Source organism: Vulpes vulpes, chromosome 1 (assembly GCF_048418805.1).
Source record: "Vulpes vulpes isolate BD-2025 chromosome 1, VulVul3, whole genome shotgun sequence".
Lineage (NCBI taxonomy): Eukaryota > Metazoa > Chordata > Mammalia > Carnivora > Canidae > Vulpes > Vulpes vulpes.
This window is the reverse complement of record NC_132780.1, coordinates 114,282,009-114,303,275: the sequence shown is the minus strand read 5'-3', so window position 1 is coordinate 114,303,275 and position 21,267 is coordinate 114,282,009. Positions and strand designations below refer to the sequence as shown.

The window sequence follows — 21,267 nt, the reverse complement described above, 5'->3', positions numbered from 1 at the left end:
AACTCTAACCTGAGTTCTAAAATTGCATTTGATCTTTTAAATTTTCACTAATCTCTGTTACTAATTAACCACTTGTGTGGACTGTTGGTTGAAACTTTCCTAATATTAAACAAAAAAACACATGCAAAAAAAAACCCCTCTCCTAATCTTGGAACATTGGATTTCCTTGTTGGAAGGAAGGCTACCTTTCAGTTCTGTTGTAAATTAGACTCCAATTCTGCTGGAATCTCAGGTCTATGTGTATAATTTTCTTCAACACATATGCCTGCTGTTCTGTAGCTGTCACAGATTCATACACAGGCTCTGAAAACTTAAAACTTGCAAGATAATTTAGGTAGCTCTTTTTTTGAGAGTGTTATTAACTTTTCCCAGTCTTTTTATGTCTTGTTATTTATGTACATAATAAAATTCGAACTAGTTTACTCATAATGAGTGAAGTCAAGTGAAAAGACTGCTTTCCATGGAGGTATGCTACATTTTTAAAAATCAATCCTTTCGGCATCTAACTCCCCATGATCATCTTCTCAAACTGGAGTCAGAAATTTAAAAAGTAAGTTTTCTATAAAGTCATTAGTTTCAAATTAAATGCTTTTTATGTACTTTTATAAAAACAGGCCCAGATTACTTTCATCTTTCTACAAACTTCTCTTCTGCAAAGTACTTTAAATAGAGGGAAGGCACTCCTTGCTTAGTGGTCGTGGTTTGTGTTTTTCTCCTTTAAATTCCCTCTTAGCCACTTATTTGCCTATGGGCATTTTATGTACACAAACTCATACAAGATTCCCCAGAATGTCTTCCTCTTGCTAGGATTGTAGAAAAGCAGTGCTCATTCACTACCAGTTCACAGCACAGTTTAACAATGAACATTTGAAAGTAAGGATTTTTTTCATCCTGCACTTCTGTTATTGCTGGTTTCATTCAGTTCAATGTATTTTTAATTTCCCTTGAGACTTCCTTTTTTTAAACATTTATTTATTTACTTGGGAGAGACAAAAAGAGAGCATGTGAGCAGTGGGGAGGCGGGATAGAAGGAGAGGGAGAGAAATCCTCAAGCGGACTCTCTGCTGAGTGTGGAGCCAAACATGGGGCTGCATCCCAGGACCCTGAGATCCTGGCCTGAGCCAAAATCAAGAGTTGGATGCTTCACCAAGCGACCCACCACAGGCACCCTGAGACTTCCTTTTTGACTTGTGGATCATTAAGGTTTTTTTTAAAGATGTTTTCTGTGTTTTGGGGGTTCTGTTATTTTTCTATTAATGATTTTTGTTTGATTCTATGTGGTCAAGGAATAGATTGTCTCTTTGTTTATGGTTCAGGATATGGTTCATCTTGGTATATATTCCATAGGTTCTTAAAAAAACCCATGTATTTTGCTGTTGTAAGGTGGTATGTTCTATAAATATTAACTAGATCCTAATGGTTGGTTAATGGTGTTGTTGAATTCTTCTATGTACTTGCTGATTTTCTGTATAGTAGTTCTATCAATTTTTGAGAGTCTCCAACAATAATTGTGGATTTGTTTGTTTCTCCTTTCAGTTCTATCAGTTTTGCTTCAGATACTTGACAGCACTGTTGTTTGGTCAATAAACATTCAGATTTTTATGTCTTTTTAGTATATTGACCATTTTACATTTGTGTGCTTTCCCTTTCTGTCTCTGGTAAGGGTTTTTGTTTTTGTTTTGTCTATTCTGAAGCATTTAATATAGCCAATCCTGCTTCCTCTTAATTACTTTGCATGGTATATCTTTTTTCATAATTTTATTCCAACCTACTTATATTTCTATAATTGAAGTGAGTCTTTTGTAGACAGCATATAGCTGGATGATGTTTTTTTGTTTTTTAACCCATTCTACCAATCTCAATCCTTTAATTGGTTTTTATAGATCATTTACATTTAATATAATCTATATTTTTCTTTCTTTTTTTAAAGATTTTATTTATTTATTCATGAGAGAGAGAGAGAGAGAGAGGCAGGCAGAGACACAGGCAGAGGGAGAAGCAGGCTCCATACAGGGAGCCCAATGTGGGACTTTATCCTGGGTCTCCAGGACCTTGCCCTGGGCTAAAGGTGGTGCTAAACCATTGAGCCACCTGGGCTGCCCTAATATAATCTATATTTTTCAAGCTTAAGTTTGCCATTTTGTTTTTTATATTCTGTTTGTTCTCTATGTTTTACTCTATTTGCTTTTCTACCTTCTTGTAGATATTTGAATTCTTTTTATAATTCCATTTAAATTTTTCTATGGTCTTTTTTTTTTTCAAGATTTTAAAATTTGTTTATTCATGAAAGACAAGAAAGAGAGGCAGAGACACAGGGAAAGTAGGCTCCCTGTGGGAACCCTGATGTGGGACTCGATCCAGGACCCTGGGATCCCGAACTGAGCCAAAGGCAGATGCTCAACTGCTGAACCACCCAGGCATCCCTTCTATGGTTTTTGAGTGTGTCTTCTTTATAGCTTTCTTAATGTTTATTCTAAATATTATATTATGTATGTATGTGTATATATGCATAATGTAATACATAAGTAAGGATATATATGTGTGTACATGTGTGTGTGTACACCTTATCACTGTTCACAGGGGACAATACTTTAGCAGTCCTAGGGAAGTATAGACAGCTTACCTCCCTTTACATTCCTTTACCCTCTTCCTATCTTGTTACTGGCAGATCAGGATAGAATCTAAAGTTCTGTACTTAGTCTTCATTGCTACAGATCTGGGGAAATTAAGTATCTATTTATTGCTAAGAAGCAGTAATGGGGTACCCTTCTTCTTAGTGCTCCTGTATGGCCTCCCCTTACCATTTTATAGCCGGGTGGTAAATGTCCAAACTTTCTATTTGTCCTCCTCTACCATCACCTCTGTGAGGAGGGTAAGGGGTGCTTTGTTTGCATGGGAGTGGAGATCCAGGCTCTAATATGGTCTCCACTGAATCACAGGGGCTTGAGGTGCCTCTTTACTGTAAAGTAGGAATAAAAGTTCTAGTTTCCACTAGACTTTTTCTGATGCCACTCTCATTGGTACGTATCGGAGATGGGGCAGGTTTCCAGCACCTTATAAAGTTTGATATGGGTCAAATCTAGGCTTCCCACCTGCTCTTGTTGGTATGTCTCTTTGTATGTGAGGGAGGAGATGATTCAAGTTCTCATGTGGAGTTTAGCTGGAGCAAAGCAGCTATTAGTGAACATTTTCTGTCTTGCTAGGCTGCCCCATTCCTGGTCATTTGGCTAAAAAGAACAGGACTTTTCTGAGGTCTTTTAAAAAATCTGTGTTATTGGCATTTCCAGGTGTCCAGCTTCTTTAGTACCTAGTCTGAGATACATGAAGCAAAAAGAAAACTCAAGGAACTCATCTCAGTGCAGTTACTCAAGTCTCAAGGTCCCTATCTGGTCTCCCTTCCCTTCATCCTTAAGAGTCTTCTCATGATTGTTTTATATATAATGTACAGGGCTTTTAACTGTACTTACTGGGAGGGATAGGAAAAGTTACAGAGACTCAATCTTCCAGAAATGGAAATCTCACATTATTCAATTTTTATCAATAGGCAACAAGCTTAAACAGTCACATCATAAACAATTCAAGTGGTCAATATATACATGAAAACATAAGTGTTCAACATTGTCATTCATCAGTTAAGTGAAAATTAAATCTACAAATATAATAATACCAAACATCCAATAGAATAATTACCATTTTTAACAAGATTGTCAATACAAAGCATTGACAATATGGGTGAGAGTTTAAATTGGCACAATCAGGGGCACTTGGGTGGCTTAGTTGGTTAAGCATCTACCTTCAGCTCAGATCATGATACCAGGATCCTGCATTGGGTCCCTGCTCCACAAGAAGCCTGTTCCTCTCTCTGCCTCTGTCTTCCTCTTTCTCTCTTTGTCTATTATGAATAAGGAAATAACAATTTTAAATAAATAAATAAGTTGGCGCACTCATTTTGGCAGTACTACTACAGTTGTATTTTGACCCACTGATTATCTCCTAGATATATACATCCAAGAGAAATGAATTAATATGCGCATCAAAAGACATACTAAAATGTAACAGAAGCCTTATGTGTGGTAGCCAAAACTAAAAACAATTTAAATGGCATCAACTCTAGAAAGGATAAGTAAATTATAGTAATCTTCATAAAATTAGATGCTACATAGCAATTAAAAAAGAAAAACTATGTCGTGGATGATCTCATGAAATAATAATGAGTGGAAGAAGTCAGAATACATATTATTTGGTACCATTTATAGGAAATGTAAGAAATAGGTAAAATATTCAAGGGTAATAGAAATCCAAATAAAGATAATTCTGGGAAAGGGATACTGACTGGAAAGAGGTACAGGGAATATTCTGGGTTGTTGAAAATATTCTGTATTTTTCTATAGGCTGTATTTTCACAGGTTGATATATATGTGAAAATTAATTGAGTTGAAAACCTACTACATGTGTGTACATGTGTCTGTAAAATTTAATTTAAAAAAGCTTTTAAGGATTTTCTTCCATTTCACTTTGTAATACATTCTAGTGGCCATTCACTGGACATCCTTGGAATCCAAATCGTTGAGCTTTTGAGATATTTTTTGTTTTTTAACTACACTTTCCTCAACTCCCTGGTCTTTCTTTCTTTCTTTCTTTCTTTCTTTCTTTCTTTCTTTCTTTCTTTCTAGACTTTATTTATTTATTCATGAGAGACACAGAGACAGACAGAGAGAGAGGCAGAGACACAGGCAGAGAGAGAAGCAGGCTCCAAGCAGGGAGCCCGACATGGGACTCCATCTGGGCCCTCCAGGATCACATCCTGGGCTGAAGGCAGCACTAAACCGCTGAGCTACCTGGGCTGCCCTGCCCTGGTCTTTCTAACTTAATTTCTATTGTATTTACTATTTACTATTTAACTTCCTTAAGAAGAGTCTTCTATCTCTCTATTAAGACCAATGATATTACTCCAATACTCACTACAGTAAACGATGGAGAATATCCCAAGCACATCACATTTTTTTTCCAAAAAAAAAATCTGTGTATATGTAAGCTTAGTTTATCTGTCGAAATATGCTAAGATATTACCTCATTATACCAATCTCTAATTGGTATAAATATAAAATATAAATATAAACTTCTAGGACCCTGCACCCACCTGCCAGAGTCCTAGAAGTTTATATATAGAGAGAGGGCTTACCTGTGTTCCATCACACATACTGTCCAGATAGTTTCAAGATGCATTGCTCTCTTAGGGCTGCATTCTTGAAAATGAGTCCCACTGTGGGAACAGTGGGTAGAATGTACACCTCAAGGACAGGGGAGGAAGTGAGGAGCCTGGATCCAGCTTAAGGGTCAACCAGTGGCCACTTCCTCTTAGTGACTGACTCCAGCAATGACTAACACAACTGCCTTTATTATACCCATTGACTGGGGAAAAAGAACAAAGGCCAGACTTTGCTTACGCTCCAGGTCTCCAGGCAGGATTCCTGAGGCACACGGTACAATAGTCCTACTGTCCCTTCAAAGAACTTCCTTTAATATATTACCACTATAATTTTGCTCTTGATAATGCTGCTTTCCTCTCATAACTGTAAGAATGCCCATTACCCAAGATACACGTTAGCAATCACCTTTCACATGTATAGCCCACTGATAATACATTTGAAGTGTCTCATAACTAATGTTTTACTAGACAACAATAAAACCAATCTTATCTTAACAATAGCCAGCCCACCAAGATCTTGCAGACCTTGCTTTTAATATGCACGAAGTCCTGGAGACTTGTGCTATCCCTAACCCCAACTAAGAGGTATACAATCAGTCACTCTTCATACTTCAGGGCAGCTCTTTCTGCCCACTGGTCCTGTCCCCCAGCTATCATAAAAGCATTTTTTGGTACCAAAAAGTTTCAAGAATTCTCCCAGTGGAGAGTCTGCTTCTCCCTCTCCCTCTGCCCCACTCCACTGCTCATGCTCTCCCTTGCTACTCTCTCTCTCTCTCAAATAAATGAATAAATAAATAAATAGGCAAATAAGAATTGAGAGGAAATCACTTACAGTAGATATTATAGAAACAAATAATGACTAATCATTTATTTTCCATTGAATTCACCCAAATGAATCAGAGAAAATAAAGGGGAAAATATAGTTCCTCTTCCTTGTAGTTACTGGGGTGGAATTAAGTATGCCTGGAGAAAGAGATGAAACACAAAGAATGGAAAATAAATCTTTAAAGTAAATGTTTATATCTTTCTCATGAGAGTATAGATATAGTGATTGCTTCATCTGCTAATCTAATTCTAACTCTAATAGAAGATAACTTGCATGTCTCTCCGAAACCATCTTGACTTTCACGTCCTTAAAATGTTACCTACACTTTATCACTTTTGAAAGCCTTTCTTAGTTTCCGTGAATGACCACCCCCAAAATGGATTTCCATTGCTAACTTTGTGAGAATAATTTTTTTCAGCAACATCTATTGCTTTATAGCCACTACAAGGCCACCTATGAAGTCTGTGAAAGATTCTCTGCAGGCCAGGAGGATAATTTAATCAGCCATTCTTCAGCATTTACTTCTGTCTTTGGTGGCTTCACCTTTAGCTTCCCCACTCTATGACCTCTCTTCCCTGCACAAACCTTTTTTGTAGGCATTGAAATAACTTCACAAAGGTTTTGTGTGAGTAAAATTATGAAGATATCACATATGCCAAGTAAGTATCTAAATTTCAAAATCATTACAAAATGTCTCCTAAAATATTTCATGATGATAGTAGATGACAGGGACCAATGAAAATTGGCTTTATGGTACTATAAGTAAGTAATTTCAATTAAAATATCCTTTATATAGTATGTTTAGGAACAAGAAATGAGTATATCAGGAATGCTTGGGTGGCTCAGTGGTTGAGCGTCTGCCTTCTGCCCAGGGCGTGATCCTGGGGTCCCGGAGCCTGCTTCCCCTTCTGCCTGTATCTCTGCCTCTGTGTGTGTGTGTGTCTCTCATGAATAAATAAATAAAATCTTAAAAAAAAAAGAAATGAGTATATCATTATTCCTAAAAATTCCGCACATAAATGTTCCAGAAGTGAAAGTCCACCAAGCCTGTCCATTCTCCTACCTGTCCCAAATAGCCATACTCTCTCTCTTTTTTCTTACTCAGCAACCTGCCTCCTCATTTCTCAAAATCTATACCACCCTGTCTTTTCCAGGAAACCCACTTCTTCTAGAATTTTAGGAAAACAGTGTCAATCGGCTCTTTGCCAGAAATCCATTGTTTAAAACTTTAAGTTAACATAGCAGCAAAATCCGTGGGGTTCCTTTTCACCTTTATTTGTCTATTTATGATTACTATTTTAAATAACCACGGCCTTAAGACTTCCAAGGTTGCCTTGGCAGGAAAGGGGCAATGAGGCTGAAGAGCATCTTCAGGTGTATTTCATCAGCCAATCAAGTCAGGAGTTATGAAGCTGAAGCCAATGGGTGCAGAGCAGGGGCGGGGCTTGGAGCAAGTAACTGCCAGCGAAGATGCAGTTGACTGTGGCTCTTCTGGGGTGAACAGAATCGCTCGCCTCCACTTCTCATTTACTCCCTCAGGATATTCCTTCTGAGGCTCTGGACGGTGAGCCAGCCCAGTTTCCCCTTCCAGAAGTTGCCCTTCCTCTCTGGTGCTTCCCCCCTCCGCCTTCCCTCCTAGAGGATCAAATGCTCCCAAGTGGTCCAGCTACCCATTAGGCCAGCCATTCCCTCCTGGAGTTTCCATCCTTCCTCATGGCAGCCAAAGCCAGGCAGAGGAGCCTCTCAGTTGGTCTTTCTGGCCCTCAGCCCCTGCCCTTCCTCCCTGACTCTTCCTCTATCACCCCTCCCAACTATTTATCTGGCTTGTATTGGCTCCCTTTGCCTTGCTGAGGCCCTGAGAGGGAAGCACCCTGACGCCCTGGTCCATCTCCTCAGGTGATGGAGCTGAGCTGAGAAGGAGGAAGGGCCCCGTGGGAGTGAAGAGGCATTAGGAGGGCAGCCGACGGCCCACCTCAGAGTCCGTGAGTAAGAGCTGCTGTGTAGTGTGGCAGGACCTCAGGCATGGGTCTGTCACAAACCATTAGGCCAGAGTTTGCACATGTGAAGATTACTGGGATGCCACCGTGCCCTCATCAGGGTGCTTTGTCAGCTACTTCCTGGAAACTGTGGTGATCATAGGAAAGAACTCCCCTTTTCAGGGGCAAAGAACCAGTCTGACTTCCACTTTTCCATGGCAGAGAATTTCTTAAGGGTGACTGACTGGTGAGGACAAAGATACATGCCCTTTTTGAGTGAGCAGTCATTAACTCCACGCACAGTGCGCAAATGGAGGCATTTTCTTTCTTTCTTTTTTAAGATTTTATTTATTGATTCATGAGAGACATACAGAGAGAGGCAGAGACATAGGCAGAGGGAGAAGCAGGCTCCCTGTGGGGAGAGCCTGGTGTGGACTCGATCCCAGGACCCCAGGATCATGACCTGAGCCGAAGGCAGACGCTCAACCACTGAGCCACCCAGGCACCTTAAGATTTTATTTTTAAGTAAACTCTACACCCAACATGGGGCTCATGTGTACAACCCCAAATCCAGAGTCCCATGCCCTACCAACTGAGCCAGCCAGGCTCCTCTATCTTTATTTTTAAAACTGTCTAAGTGATTCCAGTGCAGAGCCAAGGTTGAGAATCTCTGTCTTAGAGGCATGGCCAGGCTTGCTTTGCTTTTCAACTTGTATGGCTATCAAGATCCCCTGGTTTACCTTCAGCTCTTGACGTGATAAAGTGAGGTTAAGGAATTTAGAAGTCCTTTGGGGCAAAACAAAAAACAAACAAACAAACAAACGAAAAGGAGTCCCTGACATCAGAGAGCTGGTCTGACAATCAAAGCTAGATGTCACTCAGTGTCACTACCAGCAGGTCTGTTGCTCATACATAGTCTATGTTATTCTCTTGTTGGACACAGTCTCACAGAACATCAGCATCAGATGAGGTCACTCAATACCATAATAAAGTGAAACAAAAAGTCACCAGGTAACCCATAGATCCCAAATATCCCCTCTCTTGGCTAAAATGGGTGACGGCTGCTTCTTTCCCCATGACAGCTTTATCCTTATTCCAGCCTGCCCTCCCTACAGATATGTTAAGATACCCAGCCACAGAATTATCCTTGCTTTCTGACAGCATCAATTTATAGTAAACTCTCGCTTTTCTAGGATTCTAAGAAAATTTTCTAGGATTTCTAAATCTGCTCCGGAATTACCCAGCCAGAGCCCAGATCCACAAAAATTTCAACATCCTACTGCTAAAATGCCCCACAGTTCCCCAGGGTAAATGTTCTCCCTTATTGTGACAAACGATGAACCCAACTTACCAACCTCAGATGTGGTTTTGGTGGTCTTTGCCCAAAGGGCATTGATACTCTTTCTCACAAAACCTGACTCAAGAATATTAAAAAGAAACTGGATTTGAGACTAAAAATTGAACAATTTTGCCTTTAAATTGGGTGAACCATGGTGGTTGCTGACCTTAACTACACATTAAATTTGTTCGTGGAGCCCTGCTGCAAGCCAGACTGATTTAAATAGAAATCCCTGGGGATAGGAGCCAGGGACCAGTATCATTATAACACCACAGGTGATGCCAAATAAATATAATAAACACAGATAAGTTACATGGACTATGGACCTGTACAGATGGGAAAGCTGAGGCCAACAGCCGTGAAGGAAGCTACCCAGAATCTTTCACCCAGCAAACCGCAGCCCCTCAGGCCTTCACTTACAGGCAGCCTGACCGCAGTCAGCACGTTTGCATTGGTGCTAATAGGATACAAGCTTGATAAATGGTGTTTGCAAGGCTCTTTGATGCTAGTGATACATACCAAGTGGAAAGCAGCATAAAGTATAATTTTTTAAGGATGCGCCCAACTGTGTAAATAAAACACACAAGAGCCATAAGACTGGTTGATTTTTTCCTGTTTTTTGAAACGTTTGTTTACATATTTACATACGTTTGTTAACATTTGTTTACATATTTATTTCAAAAGTGCTCAATAAACTCGTATTCATTTAATTTTCTCTTTCAAAACACGTTTTATAATCAGAAAAGGGCCTATAATAAAACATACATGTTTGAAATTTAAAAAGACATTGAAATTTGCATTTTAAAAAGACTTTTTTTGGGGGGTGCCTGGGTGACTCAGTTAAGTGTCTGCCTTCAGCTCAAGTCATGATCCCAGGGTCCTGGGATCGAGCCCCATGTTGGGCCCCCTACTAGCGGAGAAGCTGCTTTTCCCTCTGCCCTCCCCCTGCTTGTGCTCTCTCTCTCTCTCTCTCAAGGAAAGAAAGAAAGAAAGAAAGAAAGAAAGAAAGAAAGAAAGAAAGAAAGAAAGAAAGAAAAAGAGAAAATTATGGGATTATGAGGGGAAGTTTAGTAAAATAATTGATTAAGCACAACAGCTAGGTAAGATGGTAATAGTAGGCACTAGAAAATGTGAAGTCACTACTATGACTTGGAATTGGAGAATTCCTGGGCATGACTTTCAAAACCCTGATATAAAACTTTCCTTAGCATGGGAAGCAGATGAGATTAGCAGACTGTAGCCATTACCTACTTCTTCAAACGAGACAGATCCCAGGACACATTGGGGCCCTCATGATTCCTCTTTCATGAAGTAACAATAAGATACAACACGTAACAATTCCCCTTGTCTTAAATTCTTTTGATTTTAACATTTTTCTTCTATTCTTGGTCACTATATATGAATATATAAGAATCAGAGAAAACCTAGCTTATCACTCCCAGATGAGAGAAAAGGCTGTGATGAGAGATCACCATGGTTTATTAATTATTCTGTTTGGAGAGAACAACAAAGGAGATCAGAATATTCTGACCCCATCCCATTTCCCACTTTGGAATAGTTGCCAGAACATGCTTCCAGAGGCTCAGATATGCTGAAGACAGACCCCTCAGTTGTCTATGCCAGCTTGTGGTCCCAGTAACTGATTAGATGAAAACTCCTTTCAAACGGTTGGGTAGATGTGGAACGACTAACAGCTGAGTAGTGCTTGGCCTATAAGTGAACACAGGGTGACACTGGCTAGTGTCTATCACTTGGGGTTGTACCTTTTCTACCTCATTTAAATTGTAAGCATCATAGAAGGTAGAGGGTTCTCTAAATTTGGTGGACCCTTAAGACATCACCAAAAAGAATTATGGAGAAATATGACCTCCTTTCTTCTTCTTCTTCTTCTTCTTCTTCTTCTTCTTCTTCTTCTTCTTCCTCCTTTCTTCTTTCTTCCTTCTTCTTTTTAAAGAAAAGCACTAGAAGGCCAGGACGAAAGCAAATTTTACAATCCTTTGATCCTGTGAGAGTTTTGATGTGTCTGAAGAGTTGAATTCATATGGTCTGTTGGAAACAACAGAATGGATTTGAATCACACTCTGTCTAATTTCACTCTACTTACCAAAGGATTTCCTAGCACATGGTTGGAATTTTTAAGAAATACGTTTATTAATGCTTCTGATGATCTCCCTAAAATCATTCTAGTATTGTCCTTGATCTGCACAGTTGGAGGTAGGTGTAACTCTCTTTATTTGAGTTTATTCTATGGATATATCTAGTAAATGTCACCATATAGAACTGAGGAAAGTAGCAGTAGTAGAAAATCAGAATTTTATTCCTAAATTCATACTTTTAACCCAAGATTATCAGCTGAATGAATTCAATGATAATCTGCCCCTGAAAAGAGACATGTAGAGTCTGATTCATATCCTTCAACCTTTTTTTGAATTCAAAGTAGTCACACCACTTTACTTGATAGATAGATCCTAGTTAGACTTAAGTGATAAGAAGAATTGAAGCAGATGAGCCAAGAATCAAGGGTTGGGGGATTTTGATTGTTATCTGTATTATCACAAACTATAGTTTCATTTATATATTAAAGCTAATCATATATTAAAGCTAATCATTTATATATTAAAGCTAATTAATCTTTCTTTGTTTGGGCAAACAATTTTCAAAATGATATGTCTTCTGAGTGGGTGAGTTATTTTTAACCACATGGTGGAATGTCCCATAGGTTTTGTTCAAAAGATAAATTATGCCTAGCTTTCATAAGAAGAAAAGAATACTGTAGAAATCAAAAGAAAGCACCTTTTTTTGCATTATTTGATTGATTAGAAATTATGTTACAAAGAAGCAGAAAACATTAAACTGAAGGAAATGCTGTGATATTGCTTATTGGATTTTGATAACTATTCATTATAGGCTTTCTAATGTGTAGTAGGTAACCAGTTGTAGGATGCTAAGTTTTTCTCATTGGGCAAATTCTTATACCTATTTCCTCATTGTTATTTTGGGAATCAGCCAGGAGATTTCATTAAAGTTTAGTTATTTATTGACCTCTTATTGGAAAATTGCTAAAGAAATTAATATCTGATTTATAGCATGTACAAAAAGTTGCTATACATATTTTAGTAATAACCCAAGAGCCAGTGATCTCTAGCAATATTTACTAAAGATGCTACGACAATGAAATACTTCATAGAAGAGGTAACTACAGAGTCTAGCAGATTAATAATTACACTGATTCGGTGTGCTTAAGTATGAGGAAGGGTTTCAGTTACAGGAATTAAGTGAAAAGTGGAATGGTATTTCATTGTCCTCAGTATTAAGAAATCATCAAAGTTCTATGAATCATATTAATCATATGAAAGTTCTATAAATGTGGTATTTATTTCTCTTGCCTTTCAGTAAAGATGTATTTTTTTGCAGCATTTTTGAACTTACACTTAAAAGACTTTCCAATTCCTCTACCTGTGATATTATTTTTAATTGGATGCAGTTTTGAAATATTAAGTTTTACATCTGAGCAGGTGTGTATAGTAAATATGAGTATTTTGTACTATATCTCAAATTCATACAAATACAAAGATGGCTTAAGGAAATTTGTAAAAATACTTGCCAATTCACTGCTCTGCCAGTTGATGGATGCTTGTGATCTGGATAAATCAGGTCAAATGTGTGAAAAAAGGAACCAGGCAAGACAGAGCTGAGGTCCAGCTAAACGTCATCAAAACAGAGCCTCCATCTGAAAGGAGACGGACAACTCAGAGAATGAGTTCACGTACACCCACCAAGAGTGTGAGCAACTAATGACAGTTTAAGCAGAATTCAAAAGCTTGGATAAGAATTGGTTAATAAGATAGAAGCCCAGAGACACTGGGCTGCTGGTACTGGACTCTAGTAGCAAGAGAATTCTGACATTAAACCAATCTATTCCCTCAGTTAGGAATGTTTTAGACGGTTCCTATTAGAATAGAGGCTAGTCTTTAAGTGTGCTTGGCTTATAAGATCTCAAGGAACAGAAGTTGAACCTCTTGCCTGGAGTTGTACGTGAGGACGAAGGCAAACTACAGATGTAAAGGCAGCTACAGTGTTGTAAATAGTTGAGAACGGCTGGAGTCAGGTAAGAGGAGACTATAAGGGAGGTAGAATGCATCATAATTGACACATTAAATAGTTCTCTAACCCCGGGGTTGGCAGTAAGTTTTTTCTATGAAAGGTCATATAGTCAATATTTTAGATTATACAGGCCACATGCCCTCTGTCACAATTACTCAACTCTGCCATTATAGTTCAAAAGCAACCAGAGGCAATATATAATTGAAGTGGCAGGGCTGTGTTCCAAAGACTTTATTTACAAAAACAGACATTGAGTTAGATGTGGCCCAGGGCCATAGTTCACCAACACCTGCTCTAATCAATCAGACTGTAAATGAGAACATGTAGGAAAAGGATTGACTTTCCCAAACAAATGTAACCAGTGATATTAACAAACATTATGAAAAACATGTATCCATATAAGAACCAGAAGCCGATTACTACTTCATTTGTCATCAACAGGCTTTGTAATAGTAGAGTCTTAACTTTTATGCAACTTTAAGTACTTGTATAAACTTAATATTTCTATTTGTCAAGGGTCTTTTAAAAGAAGAGAACATAGGTCAAGAATTGTGAAGGGTCTAAGATTTTACTCTATTTGCAAGAAATAAGTTAGCCTGCCCTAGTCTCATGGTCTTAGCAAAAGACACGGGGCCCCTGGGCCCAAGACAAAGGACTTTAGTACTCACAGCAATAGCAGGAGCCAGAGTATCAGCGTTTTCTTGTGCCTGTTCTATGAGCCCTTACACCCACAGGGAGAAGCAAAGAAGGCCTGATGAAGCTTGCATCACAATGGATTGCATTATAAGAGAATAAACCTGAGTTTAGAGAACTTGAATATTTTCTTTTCTTTTCTTTTTTCTTTTCTTTTCTTTTCTTTTCTTTTCTTTTCTTTTCTTTTTTCTTTTCTTTTCTTCTTTTCTTTTCTTTCTTTTCTTTTCTTTTCTTTTCTTTTTTTCTTTCTTTTTTCTTTTCTTTTCTTTCTTTCTCTTTCTTTCTTTCTTTCTTTCTTTCTTTCTTCTTTCTTTTCTTTCTTCTTTTTTATTGGTGTTCAATTTGAACTTGGATATTTTCTGATGGGGTAAGCTCATCTGACCTCTTGCCCTAGAGGGAGACATTATCCTAAACCACCTCTTTTTTTTTTTGATGGAGGGCCCTTGGCTCTATCTTCCAAAGCTGTTAGCGGAACAAATATTTTTGAAAAATAGTCTGGAAGAAAAGCAATCATCTCTCTACTCATAAGATGTGGAGAAACACAAGAGACCCACAGAAAATCATCTCCCCAAAGCAAAGATACCACCTAACATTAACAAGCAATCAGTGTTTCCTTCATGAACAAATGTTGAGTGGATGCCTATAACAGGATTTACAAGTATCAAGTACAGACTTTTTGATAAACACCATTGATTAGTCATTTCATTTATAGCATTAACTTCCTGGTTTTTGTTCCTGATATTCTTCTCCATGCATCTTCTATGTGGGCCATGGTTAATTATTTGTAGTTTCTGAGATTTGATATGACTCCTTTTGTGGATGTTGTGCATGAAAATCCATCTACCTTAAACCTGTCTTCCCCTTGTATGCCTGAAAATCTCCTCATGATCTCTTTTACACACATCAATGTACTTTTTTAAAAAATTAATTAATTTATTTATTCATGAAAGACCCAGAGGAGAGGCACAGAAAGAAGCAGAGAGAGAAGTAGGCTCCCTGTGGGGAGGTTGATGTGGGACTTGATCCCAGGAACCTGGGGTCACACCTTGAGCCAAAGGCAGACACTAAACCACTGAGCCACTGAGCCACCCATGCACCCTCAATGTAGTTTCTATGTTTGTTGTTTAAAAAATAAAATGGGCATGGAGATGTGTATTAACTTTCCACTGTAACTGGTAACAATTTGATGGATAATTATGAAAATCTGGGGCATGCAGTTGGTTAAGTGTCCAGCTCTTGGTTTTGGCTCAGGTCATGATCTCAGGGTGGTGGGATGGAGACCACATGGGGGCTTAAGACTCTCTCTCTCCCCCACACACATCTCATTCCCTCTCTCTAAAATAAATAAATAAATCTTCAAAAAAAGAAGTAAAATTATGAAAATCAATAGAGTTAAGATTTGAACACCTATTACATAGGTGATATATCTTTTTCTCTTTTGCTAGAGATAAGAGCGACTGGCATGCCTTCTATGCTAATAGAAGGATGGAAAATGAGAAAATGACATATTTTTATATTATTAGGTCCAAGCATATGCAGATGCCATACAATGGATGAGTCCAAAATTAGTTTTTGATATGTTTACACCAATAATTATCTTTAATGTTGCATTTGACATGGATGTTTACATGCTGCAGAAGTTATTTTGGCAGGTAAGAAATACTCCTTTTCAATAATACAATTCATTTATGAACTACTAGTTTATGTTATCTATGTTCAGATTTTTAAAAAAAATTTGCTCTAAATTAGAAAACAAGACAAGGAAAAAATATAATGTGTGGGAGAAGTAAATTCAGCTTTATATTTTAGTGAATAAACTATATCTTAGCAATTGTCCAGCATATTGAAGGCTCAGAAAAAAAAATTATGGGAAAAAAGGTAATTCTGAAAATTTGACTGGGAGAGCTTAATTCCAGTTAGAATTTTAACTCTGAGATGTGATTAGAGAGCTATTATGAAATATATTTGGTCTATATATAGACCAAAAACCATATATAGTTTTTTTTTAATTTTTCATAAAATTCGTGTTTTAAATACTGACCTTCTAAATCCTTAAATCAAGGAAATACCTCAAGGGAAAAATACTCCAGATCTTAAGCAAGGTATACATTTCTTTCAAAGTAATTAAAACAGCTTTGTAAATGTAAGGCCATTACCTAAACTACTTTGGAAACAAAACTATTAAAATAACTTACATTCTCACTTGAGTCTAGGCAAATGGGAGTTCAGACAAATGACAAAAAAAAAAAAAGAATAGGAAAGAAAGAAAGACAGAGAAAGAAAGAAAGAAAGAAAGAAAGAAAGAAAGAAAGAAGAAAGAAAGAGAAAGAAGAAAGAAAGAAGAAAGAAAGAAAGAAAGAAAGAAAGAAGAAAGAAAGAAAGAAAGAAAGAAAGAAAGAAAGAAAGAAAGAAAGAAAGAAGAAAGAAAGAAAGAAAGAAAGAAAGAAAGAAAGAAAGAAAGAAAGAAAGAAATTGAAAAGAATAAAGATATAAAAGTACTTCGGGCTGGTTTGGGTGATCTCTGCAGAGCCATGTCTTGCATCTCTGTACAGCCGTAGACTCAGCTGAAGTGGGATGGCCTGGATGGCCCCATGTGTGTGTGTGTCTGTTGGTTGTTACAGTCAGCATTGGCTGTAGGCAATGGGTGTCACTACCATGAAGGTTATTCCAGACTTCTTCCCGTGACGGTTGCAGAGTCTCAGGCACCAGCAGAAGAGGGCAAGCTTGAATTTGCTAGTACTTTTTAGGCTGTACTTCTATCCTGTTTGCTCTTGTACCTTTTAGTCAAAGCGAACGACATGACTGACCAAGTCAGTGCTGGAGATAACTTTCGAGTGGTGTGAATTCAGGGAGCAGAATTACTGCAGCCACTTTTACGAACAACATGCTATGTGACCTGTTAGGAGTGTTGACAGCTATTTGGTGGGAGAACAAGAATTTGGGCCTCCTGACCCTCAGTCTTCTTGTCTCCGAGCCTCATTTTAATTTTTATTTTGAAAAAGAGTTAGTAATACAACTCCCCAGATCAAAACCTTAAAATGAGAACCCAGCCACCCTAGAGGTAGGTTACGTAGGAGGCCTTGATTTTCTCCCACCATCACAATGCTATCATCAAGATTTATCCACCAAAGACTCCTGCTCAGGAGCTCGAGGGCTCAACGGTGCCGTGTGAACACTCCATCCCTGTTCTGCCATTTCTAAGATTCATTAAGAGATTTATGATTAAGTGATGTATGATTAAGTGATGTAATCAAATCACTTAGCACTAGCGCACCCCAGGGTCCTGAATTAGAGTGCAGTGCTGGACTCATCATGCATGCAACTCATCATGCATGACTGTGCTTGTACAAATGAAGAAGAAATAATCAGAAGGAGGATAGCTTTTAATATTTTAGTTCTTCTGAATGTGCCTCTTCAGGTCTTATCGCAAAGTGTCATCGCCTAGCAGATGGCGAATAAACATGCAATGAATGTTTCACCCCTTTCACCAACCTCCTCACCCCACCCCCTACTTCTGGCAATCACCTATCTTTTTTCTGTGTCTCAGGGTTTTTTTTTTAAGATCCCACATGTAAGTGAGATTATACAGTATTTCTCTTTTTCTATCTGACTTACTTCACTTAGCATAGTGCCTTTAAGTTTCATCCATGTTGTCACAAATGGCAAGATTTCCTTCTCTTTTATGGTTTAATAATATTCCATTGTATATATAATACCTATTCTTTATCAACTCCATCTATCAATGAAACTTGCTTCCATGTCTTATTATTGTACATCATTATTGTAAATAATTGTAAATAGTGTAAATTTACATTATTGCTCTATAAGTAATGCTTCAGTGAACATGGGGATGCATTTCTGAATTCTTATAAGTAGCTTCAGACACAATCACATTTTCTAAGTCCATCTGGGAATGCCATCTTGCTACATAGCGGCCACTGATACAATAAGGTATAGGAAGCAGAAGGCAACGGTGGGAAAGCAGAAGGCCAGCTTCTAGTTCTAGAACAACAGAAATTTTCTTCCCATCTTTTCTATAGTCCTCTGTCATTTCTCTACATCCTTTCTATTATCTTATTTTCTCCTTTTCTTCTTTTGCAACTTCTTTCAAACTTGTATTCTTTTTTCCTATGTTAATAGGCTGTGTTTCAGTTCTATGAATAGTTAAATGTGTATATATACGTGTGTGTATATGGTGTGTGCATATACCTTTACACATACATACCTATATTCAACAACCGTATCAAAAAATTAAAAGTTCCTTTTTTAATTACAATGTGGTATTTCCTACAACTGATATGTCCTAAGAATCTCATCGCAATATTTGCCTCTAATTTCCAGAGTTGCAAGCACATATTTGTTAAATAAGATTACTTAAAACTTCCCTTTGAGGAATTCAGTGTAGTTCTGTATCCCCAATAATCCTGAATGTCTGCTTTTTAAAATAGGATACAAAGGCAATTTGATTTTTCTATCTATAAAATTTCTTTGCAGATACTCTTAATTACAATTCCTGGATTTTTGATGAATTATACATTTATTCTTTGGTATCTGGCATCGGCGAATAAATTATTTTTGAAAACCACTGCATGGTTATTATTTTCAGCTATCCTTGTGAGTTCAGACCCCATGCTGACGGCAGCTGCTATAAGAGACCTTGGTGGGTATATTTTTTCACTTTTTCTACATTTAAAATATCATATTCTATACTTAATGTAGCTAGTTTTTTTTTTAAAGAATTTATTTATTCATGAGAGACACGGACAGAGGCAGGGACACAGACAGAGGCAGAGACACAGATAGAGGAAGAAGCAGGTTCCTTGCAGGGAGCCTGACATGGGGCTCGATCCCTAGACCCGGGATCACACCGAGAGCAGAAGGCAGACACTCAACCACTGAGCTACCCAGGAGTCCCATGATATATCTAGTTTTAAGATCTTTTGTTCACTGCAGCTTTTGACTATGTGAATAAGGTTCTGTGATGTTGCGGATTGAGCATGGAGATTTGGGTTAGTGATGTTTAGAACCAAACGAAATGCCAGTAATAGGCTTACTTAGCACATATATTTTTAAAGTCTTTTATCCAACTGTGGAATAAAACAGGGTTATTTGGAATGCTTTTACCTTAAGCCAACGGTTCTGGGAGCAAATAATTTGCATATACATTATGGTGACATTTCTATTGTCCAATACAGTTTTCCCTTTGACAATACTGTCATCAGGATAATGCCATTTGTTTTAAAAAAAAAATTGCCTTTATAGTCATAGGACCAAAAAACTTGAAAAGTCAAAAACAATAAAATCACATATTCAAACAGTGTTTTCAGTGTATACTATTCTAGGAGAAATAAATCTGTATTTAAAAATAAAATTCCAAGTCAATGTAACCCATACAAACATACACACACACAAACCTAAGAGCCTTATTTAAGAAAAATGATCACCTAATTTGTTTTCCTCCAGTCAGCTTTTAGTAACAAGAATTACAACATCTGTTTTGAAGTGGACTTTTAATATGGCATGTGTACATGTGTACACACAAACACACACATAAAAATAAAAAATAAAGTATTTTTCTCTTGGTAACATTTTTGCCTGAGTTTTCAAAGCAAGATTTTTATATTTGTTTTATTTTACTTTCACACACACACAGACACACACACACACACACACACACACACACACACACACACAAAGTCTTCCCAGGCTATGCGTACATGAATACATTCACATGGTCTTGAGCTTTTGATGGTCCATTGACTCCTTTTATGCCCACATGTCAGTTGTCTATTTTCAAATATTTACATTTTGTTATAGTTCCATTTTCCAAATTGGAATAGTTATACAACAGTACCAGTTAGGTTTTTCTCAGTAAGGAACAACTCTGAGTTTCAACAACAGCATTAAAAAACACAGTGGCTTGGGCAACCTAGGTGGCTCAGGGGTTTAGCACTGCCTTCAACCCAGGGTGCGATCCTGGAGACCCGAGATCGAGTCCCACATCAGGTTCCCTGCATGGAGCCTACTCCCTCTGCTTGTGTCTCGGCCTCTCTCTCTCTGTGTGTGTCTCTCATGAATAAATAAATAAAATCTTTAAAAAAAACACAGAGGGGCTTAAAACAATAGTTATTTATTATTTTTCAAGAGTCTGGCAGTTATGATGGTATGGCTGGGCTCTGCTGATCTTGGCCGGGCTTATTAATGCGTCTACAGTCAGCTGGAGGGTCACCTGAGGGCCAAGTGATCTGGGATGGCCCCACTTGGGAAGATCCACGTTTCTTCTATGTATTTCTCACAATCTTCCAGTAGTGCAGCCAGGGAACACTATCATGATGGTGGCAGAGACTCAAGAGATAGGAAGCAAAAATCTTTCTTAAGTCTCTGCATCATGTCACATAACAAAACAGACTGGATCTCTTAGGTGAAAGAAAGTGCACTTTTAGAGAAACAGGCATGGATGCATAAGGAGGCGAACAATTGGACCATTAAGGTACTTGAGCTTCCACAAGAACAAAATGCCTTGGCTTTTCTTCTCTGGCAACAGCAATACTTACTGTATTAGTTGTAATCATAGAGTGGTTCGGGGATGTAATAACATTTCCTTCCTATGGACATATAGAAAAATCATTAAGATGGTCAAAGTTATAGTTTTGCCACTACAATTATATTTAATAGAAAAAAATGATAATTGATAGATATCTAAACTTAGAATATCATCATATATGGAGGGAAATTAGGATGGGAGTACATAATATCTGGGTGCTCTCCATTTCATAGAGCTTGATTTCAAAATCCTTGAATGTATGGGAAAGTCAAGCCAATTTCTAATCATACAGAGATTATCTTGACAATTGCCCGAATACTTTACTTTACATGCCCTAAGCTTGGCTTATGAATTTCCTTTATTCCTCCATCATTGTTTTTTGTCTTCCTAAAATACATAATATTGGCTAAATCACCAAATTTATCAAAAATTAGTGAATTTCATGTTTTCATCTGGACTTTAAAACAAAGAATGACAGCTCACTGATCTTACATATTATCTATATAAACCATAGTCAACCACAATTAATTTCATTCCTAATTATGGGAGTCTAAACTTAACTTACAGCTGATACAT

General features: G+C 37.7%; 1 protein-coding gene across 1 annotated transcript in view; it reads left to right on the top strand.

Moving 5' to 3' along the window:
- The first annotated feature begins 11,413 nt into the window (after nt 1-11,413).
- The window catches only part of SLC9C1 (solute carrier family 9 member C1), a 72,205-nt gene continuing 62,351 nt past the window's right edge, over nt 11,414-21,267 (top strand). Inside the window, exons 1-4 of the mRNA XM_025990572.2 lie at nt 11,414-11,564; nt 12,765-12,865; nt 15,671-15,799; nt 18,642-18,807. Of these exons, the coding sequence (XP_025846357.2) occupies nt 11,414-11,564; nt 12,765-12,865; nt 15,671-15,799; nt 18,642-18,807 (547 nt within the window). The remainder of the gene's footprint in view (nt 11,565-12,764; nt 12,866-15,670; nt 15,800-18,641; nt 18,808-21,267) is intronic.